We start from the raw sequence: 12,585 nt of genomic DNA, 5'->3' as shown, positions 1-12,585 counted from the left end.
AGTTCTAATCCTAGCTCAATTAACTTCCTCAGAATGAAATTTGTAAGGGATTATGGCATCTAGAGTTTTAAGTGTGATAGGTACCACAACATCTCTCCTGGATTATTTCACCATCAAAGAACCTGATTATTATGCTTTTTATGGTTATGATTATCATTTTGACTGATCTCTTGTATCATCTACAAATATTGAGAAATAATTTGCCTTTGTAATGTATGTAGATACATTTTCAGAACTTTATTGCCAAACACCTGTATTAAGTAATTTTGATACTCGGGGGGATGTGAAGTGGCTCTACATTTGTTCCATCTTTTTACCCAAAATTTCATCTATGTTTGCTAAAATATCGAGTGTCTCATAGAAGCTTCCTCTATTTTCTGAAGTTTCACTTTCATCATGGCCACGGAAGGTTAAATCCTGCCTACCCAGTAAACTTGTGACACGCAGCAAACACTTCACATGTTCTATCGTTGCCTCTACTTCTTTTGACCTGCTGTCATCAATTTTACCTTTGATTGTACTGCTTTTTTATTTTCCTTTTTTGTTGACTGCCTTAAAGTTCAAGCAACTACTTATAGCATTTGCATGTCTTCAACTTTTAGAATGTTTTTCTAATAAGTTTGAGAAATAATTCCCTTTTCTAAGTCCTACTTCAATAAATGTTCGTTTACCATGAGTCACCTCCGTATGTTACTGGCAAAGTATCTACATACGTAGAAATAAACACTGTCCTCCGATTTAGAATTCACAAACCACTCAAACCGTTTATGAAATCATGCATTAAACCTCCTCCTGTTTGTTTAAGGAAATGTATGAAGGTTTGGTTGCACAAGAACGTCATACTTTAATGAACTAATGTGTATGGGAAGATTGCTGCCAGGCTCAGGTCTGCATATATAAGATGTAAAAATATGATCACTGCAAGTTCTGTAACAGAAACACATGCACAGCTTTTAGCTAACACGTTGGTGAAGATGCTATACGGTGAGACGGTTTTAATCAAAACAATATTTCATCCATATGCAATTTTTGGCTTTTTAATTGAATTTTATATTTACTTTGCATTTCAACAGTTTTTTTCTTATTATTGAATTAACTAGTTTGAAGATGACTGTTCCTCTCGAAAATAGAAAAAAAGTATGCTAACCTTTCCCTACATCTATTTTTAAAAATAGAGGATGGATTTGAAGGTCATAAGACTAGTAAGGGTATGACTACCCCCACCTTATGAAATTTAATTTTCATTGGAAAAAAAAAGCAGGAGAGGGTCAATTTACATCATTTTTAAGATTATTTGCAATAACAAATAGTCTAAGTATTTTGCTCAAATTATATGATTTAAAATTTTTAGCAGGATAAATTCATAAAGACCAAAATTTAGGCATCTCTGTGATCTCGAAATATAAACTAGATCTAGGATATGCTATGTCACTTTTGATGCAAAATCGATTAACCTTTACCAAAACTATTGCACTTTTAAACTCTCAATGAAATACAATCCTATACAGACCTACCGTACCTGTAACTGGCGAAAATTGTAAAAGTAACCAGTCCTATTTATCTTTTATATATCAATAGTCATATAATCAATTGTGTAACCTAAGGCTGCTTAACTTTCATGATGATATACTTGTGATGTTGAGGGCCCCGTGTCATTATCTGTATGATTCTTGCCCACACACACAGATTGCCTGGACCGTATTTCCGGATGGGAGCTCTTTGAGAGTCAGTCGTAGCCCATAAGGGTAGACCAGTCAGGTCTTGCAAGAGCTCGGCACATGATAATCTACTTTTAGAGTGTTGCTCATCTCAGAGCAATTTTACCTTTCAGAATTTGCTAAACACATGTGCAAAAGAATCAGCTTGGCCAAGCGCTACACTCAACCAAGGCAAGCCCTCAGAAAGGACGTACAGTCGCTCAGCCCAGAGAGCATAACTGTCAGCAGTGAGGTGCAGTCGCTCAGCCTTAAGAGCATGACTGCTGGGAGATCCCAAAAATCAGGACCAACAGGAGCCAAAAGGAAAGGTTTCAGTGGTAGAAAAAATAATTATAGCAGCAATTCCCAGTAAGTAGAAGAGACTGGGAGAGGAGGGAAGGATATTGAGTAGTAGAGAAAGGAGCATTTCTAAGCATAAAGGATTATCCTTGCTCAAGGAGGGTTGATACTAGGGGAGAAAGGAGGGATTGAATGATGATGTTGGAGGGATTCTGAACAAATGAGAAGACTTTAGATACCAGCTTGAAAATCAAAAGGATCAGCTTTTCAAGGGCAAGGACTCAACATGGGAAATGAGGGTGGAGATTGAAGGGGAAGGAGGAGAAATCTGGCTAGGATTGGGGCCAGGAATGATGACTGCGGTAGGAACAGTGACTGGAGGAGGGACGGTGACAGGATAAGGAACAATCTCTGGCTGACCAGGAGGTCTAGTACGTGGAACCTTTTACGGCTTTGGTGGTTGTGAAGGAATTTTCCTTGCTGTGGCAGGTAAGACGGTCACTAATGCGGCTAACGCTGTGGATACCTCTTGTTCCAGGCGTGATGAGGTCGGGCAGTGTTGGGGAACTTTGGCTGGGCCTCTAACCCTGCGTTATGTGCATCGATGCAATTTTGCGTAGGGTACTTGCAGCTGCAGACTCCACAGACCATTTGGCTTCTGCAATCATTCTTATGGTGGTCAAAGCATTGGCAATTGAAGTATCATAGTGGACCCATTTCTAAGACCTTTTTGGGGAAGGTTCCCCACAGTTCTAAGACCAGGGACGGTGGGATGCGTCCTATGAAGATGGTGATAATTTCCTTTGTAGGTGCCTTGCCATTACCATTCCGCCCTTCAGCATGAGCAACGTTGCTGCAGTCAGTTATGAAGGTGAGGGGCATTTTGATTAGGTAGTTGTACACAACTGCCTTTCTTAATATTTTGGATGGATCAAGATAGGTCAGGGAGGCTTCCCTCTGAATAAGGCTGACATTATCTTGACTCTTGGGAGTGATAATGAAATCACCCTTGAGGTTGGGTCTAGCCGTGATCTGGGTGCGGGGATTTTCAGCTGCAATAGAGTCAGATTCGGTGGCAATGACGCGCTGTTTTTTTTTTTTTTTTTATTATTATTATTATTTCAAGTTCCTGATTGTGTTTATTAAGTTCAGTTAAGGTAACGTGATCTGGTTCAATTTCTTTCTTTTTCTTAACAAAAATCCTGTGATTTTGAGCGTTTCATGATTGGATAATTATAGGTGTATCATATGCAAGTTATTAGCTTAATCAATCAATAGACAAATATTTACTATCATACACACACACGTGTGTGTCACGGTGCGTGTGCAAGAGTGTGTGCATGATTTTGATTATGAAGAGCAAAAGGTCTATTTTCCACACCGTGGTAACGTGTCAAGGACTCTCAATCTAACATTAAAATGAATAGAAGATTTCATAAAATATTCATATACACACACACGCACACAGACACACACACACATATATATATATATATATATAAATATATATATATATATATATATATATATATATATATATATATATATATATATATATGCATATATATATATATATATATATGCATATATATATATATATATATATATATATATATATATATATATATATATATATATATATATATATATATATATATGTGTGTGTGTGTGTGTGTGTGTGTATGTATATCTATTCATATTTGCGTGTGTATGTGTGTGTTTGTGAGTTTGTGTTCGCGTGAAAGTTCGTGTATGTGTAGCCTACTGGTATGTATTGTATGCATGTACAGGGGCGTAGTAGCGTTTTTTTAGGTTGGGGGGGGGGTGTTAGAGTTTGAGAAGTCAATGCCGATGGGGAGTCTGGGGTCCCCGCCCGAGATTTTTTTTTTTTTTTTTTTTTTCACGAGGAAGTGTATAAAAATGAGTTTTTATACAGATTTAATGAAAAGGTAACTCATTAAATTTATAAGTTAATATGGGGTATAGTAAATAATAAAGTATAAGTTACAATGAATTTAATTGTAATGTATATACTCGAACCAAAAATAAACTTCTGAATGACAAACACTTAACGTGAACCATAAGGATAGAAAGTGAGTACTTGGGCTGCATCATCCGGAGGCCAATGAAATGAATCCGAAAGTATACACACATCTGAAATAGTGAACAAGAGGAAATCTTAAGATTTCAGGTATGAACAGAATCGGACACAACTACCCCAATGAAATAACAGCCCAAAATTAAACAAGTAAAATGTAAAGTATATTTCTATCCCAGTAAACAAACCGTCAAAATAATAATAAGATCAATCAGAATTCAATACACTTAAATAGTAAATTGATTAATGAAATACAAACAAAGTAACTATAAGTATAAATAAGTATGTAATGTAAGTATAGGTAAGGTACGTATAATTTGGGTAAATATAAGTAATAACACTTATCACACAAGCATCGATTAAAGCTGCAGGAATAAAAATCAAGATCTGGACAGTTTAAAACAAAGAAAAAATAGCTTTTCTCTTACCTTGTTTATAGTGTAATTTAGGAGATAGGTAGGCGGGTTCTCCTTTGGCAGGTCCGGGTCCAATGGTATTTTGAAAGAATTATTCCATATTTGTGTGACACATGATCGTGATGCAAATGATAAGATCCATAGGTCACTAAATAACTTCAAAGATTAATCCACTGTAAGTATGACTGGAACTTCTACAGTCGACTGCTGCTGTTCAAGTTCTTGACAGATACTCTTCTTGACAGGTACTATCCGGTTCTCCGTCACTCAGTAAACCAAGAAAACATTTTCAGCATTAAAATTGGTGGTTTGTTTACGGCAGTAACCATTTAAAAGAATTAGGCGAGAAAAGCTATTTATAAAATTTACGTTAACTTTAGAATTGACTAATTAAGTAATTACAGAGGTAAAGTACTTTAATACTGATGCCGTAGTGATAATGTATATTTTTTTCTTTAATATCTAGTAAAATTAAAAGAAAAATACATATTTTTCTACACTCCAGGGGAGAGATTTTGATTTAGTATGAAATCAAAAGTATGTAATGTAAATGTATTTACACGAAAATTACCCAAAAATAAAAACCAACCCAAGGAATCCAAATAAAACAATATTAACAGTAATGAAAAATCCCTAATCAGATTCAGCCAAAATTTGGTGAATTTTGGCAGCCCCCTGTATAGCTGCTTTTCTTTTAGGACGTGATGATACAATATGAACATTCTTAGTGTCTGGTACACCTTGCTTCTCATCATCGTTTGGGACTGACAAAAGAGGAATTATAGAACTAGAGTGCCGTTTTAATATTTCTCCAGTTTTCCCTTTAAAGACTTTCACAGCCGTAACTTCATTGTTTATATTTTTTACAATTTCCTTAATGCGTCCCATTGGATAATTACAGGGTTTAGCTAAGGGTTCCTTCAAAAGTACTATATCTCCAACTTTAAGTTCTTTATGTTGAACGGGCTTGTATCGGTCTTTTTTATTTACGGCTTGATATATCAGATTCCCAACAAATTCTTCATTGTATATTTTGATAAGATTATGTCGTACATTTTGCAGTTTCAGCAATGATGAAGGAATCTGATCTGCATTGAATTCTGGATCGGCATCTGTTGGGCCTTGTAGTTGAGGGATTATATTGATGGAAACCAATTCTCTGCCATGAATCAACATCTCTGGGGTAATGATTTCTGGAATGCTCTCTCCTGAAGAGTCCCTAAGAGACTCTTTAAATGAAATTGGCCTTCTGTTCACCAAATGTATAGTTTTGTGAACAATAAAATCAAAATCCCGAAGGGGAAGAATGTTATTGCGCATTGCTCCAAATAATAAGCGCTTGGTTAGTTTCACACAAGACTCTACTAACGAGCCGAGTTGATTACATCCTTTGTAATATTGCTCAAATTTAAAGGATTTAATTCCATGTTCCTGTAAATATGCATTTGTCTCGTAATCGCTCAAGAAACTAGAGACCTGATTTGCACCAGCAACGAATTGCGATCCCAAATCAGACAGACATAAGGAGGGAATGCCAAATTCATATGTATGAAGTTGTAATGCTCTAATAAATTCCTCTGAAGTTAAATCCATACAAATTTTCAAGTTAATAGCCCGAGACCATAGACATGTAATACATAACAACCATACCTTGACAGTATTTCCTTGATCATTCTTTATTTTAAATGGACCCATATGATCAATGAAAATCTGTCTGTACGGTATGTTTTCAGGATTAATCCTAAACTCTGGGTAATGACTTTGATTTAATTTGATTACCCTCTCATTTAATCTCTTACAAGTAATGCAGTTTGACAGAACTTTCTTCACAGTCGAGTATATATGGGTAATCCAAAAGTTTCTTCTAAGTTCCGCCAACAAAGGATAACAACCAGCATGTGAGAGCTTCACGTGCAATTCCCTTATAATCAGAGGAACCAACATACTGTCCTTCGATAGTAGTAAAGGATAGTTGAACTTGTTAAGATGTTGGACTTCCTTCAATCTTCGGCATTTACTTTTTACCCTCACCATGCCATCCGAATCAAGAAACAAGTTCAACTGTGCAACAATGTTAGGCAGATTCTTCAACTGCTTCTGTTTTGAGTGAAAATAATCAAAGACATCTGGGAAGTGAATATGTTGATCCCTGATTATAATCTGCCTACAAGCTTCATCATAAAAGTTAAAACCTTCATCTTCAACTTCAAAATGATCTAGAGCTGGATGTTTGCTTTTAAACTTAGATTTCAAAATGCTGCAGAACCTGAGCACCACCGCATGCACTCTCACGGCCTTCTCAAAACTAGAAACCCTATTAAAAGGGAAAAGATGTTCCGAGCCCACATTCGGAGGTGAACAAGCACTACCACAATTTGTTTCCACTTTATGCACTTGTTTTGATTCAAATAATCCAGGTATGATGAAAGACAATGTCCTGTCACTACAGATCACATTGCTTTCGCTCTCTGTAATGAACTTAGGACCAGTTATATAGTTTGTTTTCATTAGCTGCCTAAAGGATAAAGGTCTGGTGATGCAGTCTGCTGGATTATCTTCTCCAGACACAAAAGAAAATTTCATACAAGAATCCTCACACAGCTTATTGATATACTCTAATCTATTGAGTATAAAGGGTTGCTTTTTTTGTAGTTTGTCAAGTTTCAAGGCGTAAGACTGCAGCCAGGTCAGTACCACCAAACTGTCAGAATAGACCTCGCATCCAACTATCTCAATAGGATCAATGCAACCAAATCCTGAAAGTTCATTCTTCAAATCCTTTACAGTTTCTACAGTTAAAGCAAGAGCTTGTAATTCCAAGCTTGGTATGGATTTTGACTCCAATTGTTTACTCACCAGTTTATTTCTTGCTAAAATAAAGTAGATCTTATTTGTACTTATGTTATACAGATACACTGCAGCGCCAAACAGAACCTTACTACTATCAGCAAACCCAACCAATTTATATTTGTCAGTACGAGCACCAAAATTCCGTGGGAACTCTACAGAAGGTGCAGAATTGGCCTGCTTGCAGATATTCTTCCATTCATTGATCAAAGGAGCAGTAAGCTTTTCATCCCAATCTAGTTCTGGTCTACACTGCAATCTGTGTAGAAACAATCTGGCTCGATTCAGTATAGGTCCATTGAAATTAAGAAGATCGAACTGTGAAGCTATAGTAGATAAAACTTGTCTTTTTGTTGATGAATTTATATCCAGTTGTATGGGTTTTGTAGACAAGGTATCACTCATTCGATCCCACTCAAGTCCCAGCAGTTTACTTTTTGTCGGAGCCTCTGTTTCCTGAATTTTGTCAATTTTTTCTTTTTGTAATGACATGTCATTTGATAAAAACTGCTGAAGTGAAAACTTATAAGGACTGAAAATATCCTCCAACATTGTATACATCCACAACAAACACTCAGACGTTTCTGCCGTAAATGCACAGTTGTCCATATAAGACAACTGATAAATGGTTCTCTTGAGTTTCATCAATTGAAAAGAATCATTGGTAGAATCCAGTATCAATATCTTGTATAACCCAAGCATTAATAATGCAGGTGAACATCTAAGTCCAAAAGGAAGTCTACTATTCTTATAGCCAATAATTGAAAAATCTCCATCTTCAAGATTTCTAAACCATAAAAAACAAAGGCGATTTTGGTCGACTTCCTCAAGACCTATATTGTTGAATGCCTTCTTTATATCAAAGCAACATAATTTGCTTCCGAACCTCAAATTGATAATGGAAGTGGAGAGTTTCTGATTTAATGTGGGACCTGCATGCATAGTTTGATTGTGATTCATACTTCCTTTGTCACTCAAATTGGATAGGAACACAACCCTACATTTTGTGGTCTCACGATCAGGCTTAAAAATGCCCATAAAAGGCATGAAACTGGACTCTGGATGCTCCTTCTTGAATTTATCAAGATTTTCAATTCTCTCAATTATACCAGCATCTGCTTGCTCTTTAAATACCACATTTATCTGCTTCAGTTTATCATCTAAATTTCCTTGAAATTTTCTTTGCAAGCCTGACAGTATTTTCTCTGATATATTGAAGTTATGTCCCAAAAGGTGAGAAACTCTAGGGTTCCAGAGTAATGGCATTACCAGCCTCCCTTCACTATTCCTTGTAGTTTTCTCTAAAACGTAATTGACCAACTGAGTATGGATTTCAACAGTTTCAGAGTATATTGAAGTCTCTCTACACAATGCTTCGTCACAAACAGAATCAAGTACATCCTTTTCAATATCAACTAACCCACTGACTTCATCATCCTCTCCTTCCAAAACAAATGATTCATTTCTAATCTCGATTTTACCAAAATCTATATTAGAGGTTTGATAAAACTTAGCTTCTTCTGAAGGCAGGTAGTCTGGGGTTCTATTAGTTATCGAAATGTAGGAAGACGACGAGACTTCAGGGGCATATGGTAAATAAGGCAGATCATGTAAAATAGTCTCGGTTGCTCCCTTTAACACTACACCATGAGGAGTTCTTGAATATATAGATTTCTCTCCGAATACAATTTCAGTCTCAGGTATGCAATAGCTGGATTTTGATCCCAAAATAAGCTGAATATCAGAAATATCTTCTGAACCATCCAAAAGTCTTGTATCTGCCAATTTATATCCTTTTGACAGAAATCCATTCACAACTCTGTTCAACTTGGGAAGATTCAAAGTAATATTTATATTTGGAAGGCACAATGCATAAATGACTCTTGTATCCCTGTCAAATTTCATTTCCACCTCAACAATTTTGGTGTCATAACTTCTAGGGACATTGATACCATTCACAGTAAGTTTAACACACTCTCGTATGACTGGTAGATTCAATCTGCTTGCCAACTCTTCAGATATAAAATTGGATTGACATCCACTGTCTTTCATACAACGCACATTGGAACCACTTATGTTACACGTGAAGGTTGGAAGAATCGTATCTCCCTCACTTGAGTTCTTCAAAGCCTCTGTAATAGTAGTAACGTTATTCTGGGATCTTTCCGTAGGATTTTTAGCCTTTGGGTCTTTCTTGTCCTTGTTTTTTTCATGGAATTTTTTCTTGTTAAGGTCCAGATTCTTTTGACTAATGTCATTGGATTGATTTTCCCCTGGATGAGTGCACAAGTAATTCCAATGAAAACCTTTGCAATTTGCACACCGATATCTAAATTTGTATCTGCACTTTTCAGTAGAATGTGATGCCAGGCCACATCTAGTACATCCATCGATACTCTTCAATTTCTCGACTTTGGAAACAGGAGAAATAAAGTTCGTACAATCTCTGATGTTATGGCTAGCCTTTTCTTGGACTGTGCTACACAAGGAGCATGGATAACATTTTGCAGTAGCTCCACTAGTTCCCTCTGGTGTGAAGTTCACATTTATTGCCATATCCACAGAATGATCTGTTACTTTCACTTTCTTCTTATGGTGACTGTATCTTGTGCAGGCAGTGAAGAAATTATCACTAATCTCTTCAATTGAAGGCCATGTATGGTTAGTTATATTTATCAGTAATTCCCTGAACTTTTCATTCAAACCTGTCCATACAAAGTATTGCAAAATATAATCAATAGAAATATTCAACTTACGGACATTCTCTATTATACCTTTGACTTTGGATACATATTCAAATGGGTCATCACATTTGTCCAAGTTTAGCTCAGATAGCTGCTTGATGGTGCTGAATTTCTGAACGTCTGGAGAAGCAAGTGCCTTTTCTAAGAGCTCCTTTGCTTTACTATATCCTTGGTTATGAGACTCCAAGGAATCTATCAAAACCAAGGCTCTTCCAGTTATCTGCTGCTTTAGGAGTAAAAGCTTTTCGTAGTCAGAGTATTCATACCTGTTGATAACTGCCTCAAACTGAGATAAAAATTTAGTTAGGTCTTCGTTCTCTTGACCAGAGTATCGAGGTAAAGGAGCTGTTGGTCTCTTCAAAAGGGGAAGAGCTGGAGTAGGGGGTGATGGTGTAGTCGGTACAGGCGATTGGAGCTTAAATAAAGACGAACGTAGTTTGTCTTGATAATTTTCACAGGCCTCCAATTCTTCCATTAGTTCACTTTCGTTTTCTTCAGAACTCCATTTAATACCCTGTATTTGAAGATCCAAATCCTTCAAACGTGCCATGTTGTCAGTCAACTTAGACTCAAGTGCTAGCTTATCTGAAGCTTCAAGTAAGATGAACTGATCACGTTGATTAAAAGACTCCGTAACAGACTTTCTTACAAACTTCCGAGAAGTTGTTAATCTCTTCAGTTCAGTCATCTTGACTAATATATAAGTAACAATAACAACAGACCACAGTAAAACAATAAATAGCAGTACTAATACAAGCAGAAGTGTATAAACAGTAATCACAAAAAATAACTTAAAGTAATTTTTATGTAAATTATTACCATGGACCCTAAACCTACCTCCGGGAAACACAGCCACCCACTCAACTTCCAGATCCTGTCACGGTCGCCATGTATAAAAATGAGGTTTTTATACAGATTTAATGAAAAGGTAACTCATTAAATTTATAAGTTAATATGGGGTATAGTAAATAATAAAGTATAAGTTACAATGAATTTAATTGTAATGTATATACTCGAACCAAAAATAAACTTCTGAATGACAAACACTTAACGTGAACCATAAGGATAGAAAGTGAGTACTTGGGCTGCATCATCCGGAGGCCAATGAAATGAATCCGAAAGTATACACACATCTGAAATAGTGAACAAGAGGAAATCTTAAGATTTCAGGTATGAACAGAATCGGACACAACTACCCCAATGAAATAACAGCCCAAAATTAAACAAGTAAAATGTAAAGTATATTTCTATCCCAGTAAACAAACCGTCAAAATAATAATAAGATCAATCAGAATTCAATACACTTAAATAGTAAATTGATTAATGAAATACAAACAAAGTAACTATAAGTATAAATAAGTATGTAATGTAAGTATAGGTAAGGTACGTATAATTTGGGTAAATATAAGTAATAACACTTATCACACAAGCATCGATTAAAGCTGCAGGAATAAAAATCAAGATCTGGACAGTTTAAAACAAAGAAAAAATAGCTTTTCTCTTACCTTGTTTATAGTGTAATTTAGGAGATAGGTAGGCGGGTTCTCCTTTGGCAGGTCCGGGTCCAATGGTATTTTGAAAGAATTATTCCATATTTGTGTGACACATGATCGTGATGCAAATGATAAGATCCATAGGTCACTAAATAACTTCAAAGATTAATCCACTGTAAGTATGACTGGAACTTCTACAGTCGACTGCTGCTGTTCAAGTTCTTGACAGATACTCTTCTTGACAGGTACTATCCGGTTCTCCGTCACTCAGTAAACCAAGAAAACATTTTCAGCATTAAAATTGGTGGTTTGTTTACGGCAGTAACCATTTAAAAGAATTAGGCGAGAAAAGCTATTTATAAAATTTACGTTAACTTTAGAATTGACTAATTAAGTAATTACAGAGGTAAAGTACTTTAATACTGATGCCGTAGTGATAATGTATATTTTTTTCTTTAATATCTAGTAAAATTAAAAGAAAAATACATATTTTTCTACAGGAAGTATCCAGAGATGCGATTTATTGGCATCTGACAGCTGATTGCAGTAACCACAAAATCTTATTTCTTTTTGGACGATTTGTTATTTGACCAATTACAATTTGTACATAATGACTATCATTGAATACCGGTAGGCCTACTTAATGAATATACAAAAACTTACTAACTGTTTTGATTCTTTGCTATGAACTCATTCCCAATTTCGATCTGGTCAAGGCTATGAGTTTTCTAAGCTTATGTTTTTTGCAATTTATTATATCTATCGTTTGTTTTTCAGTTCCAATTTTATCTTTATTTTTTTACGGCGTTTATATTTTTAATTTCGTCTAATTTTTAGTTTATAGATTACAATTACCTAATTGTTTAGTTTATAATTATGTTATTTGTATTTGGGTTTAAACTATGGTGATAACGTATGAAGATGAGAACCTTACAACCCTCTACTTCATAGACTTGATAATTGGCTACTACACTGATCATAAAAAACAAG

General features: G+C 35.6%; 1 protein-coding gene across 2 annotated transcripts; it reads right to left on the bottom strand.

Annotated features, from left to right (window-relative positions):
• Positions 1 to 3,997: 3,997 nt before the first annotated feature.
• On the bottom strand, positions 3,998 to 12,041 carry LOC137625992 (uncharacterized). Of its 2 annotated transcripts, XR_011040958.1 has the most exons (3): positions 11,608 to 12,041; positions 4,524 to 11,235; positions 3,998 to 4,151 (listed from the first exon to the last, which is right to left on the bottom strand). XR_011040958.1 is itself a non-coding variant. In XM_068357075.1 (2 exons), exon 2 carries the CDS (start codon positions 10,788 to 10,790, stop codon positions 5,145 to 5,147), a length of 5,646 nt encoding a protein of 1,881 aa, XP_068213176.1. In that variant the 5' UTR covers positions 10,791 to 11,235; positions 11,608 to 12,041; the 3' UTR covers positions 4,158 to 5,144. The 2 variants fall into 2 exon arrangements, 1 of the variants encoding a protein (XP_068213176.1); XM_068357075.1 differs by lacking the exon at positions 3,998 to 4,151 and having other exon boundaries at positions 4,158 to 11,235.
• Between the last annotated feature and the right edge of the window lie 544 nt (positions 12,042 to 12,585).

This window comes from Palaemon carinicauda, chromosome 33 (assembly GCF_036898095.1).
Source record: "Palaemon carinicauda isolate YSFRI2023 chromosome 33, ASM3689809v2, whole genome shotgun sequence".
Classification (NCBI taxonomy): domain Eukaryota; kingdom Metazoa; phylum Arthropoda; class Malacostraca; order Decapoda; family Palaemonidae; genus Palaemon; species Palaemon carinicauda.
Note: the sequence above shows the minus strand (reverse complement) of the source record. Positions and strands in the feature narration are given on the sequence as shown.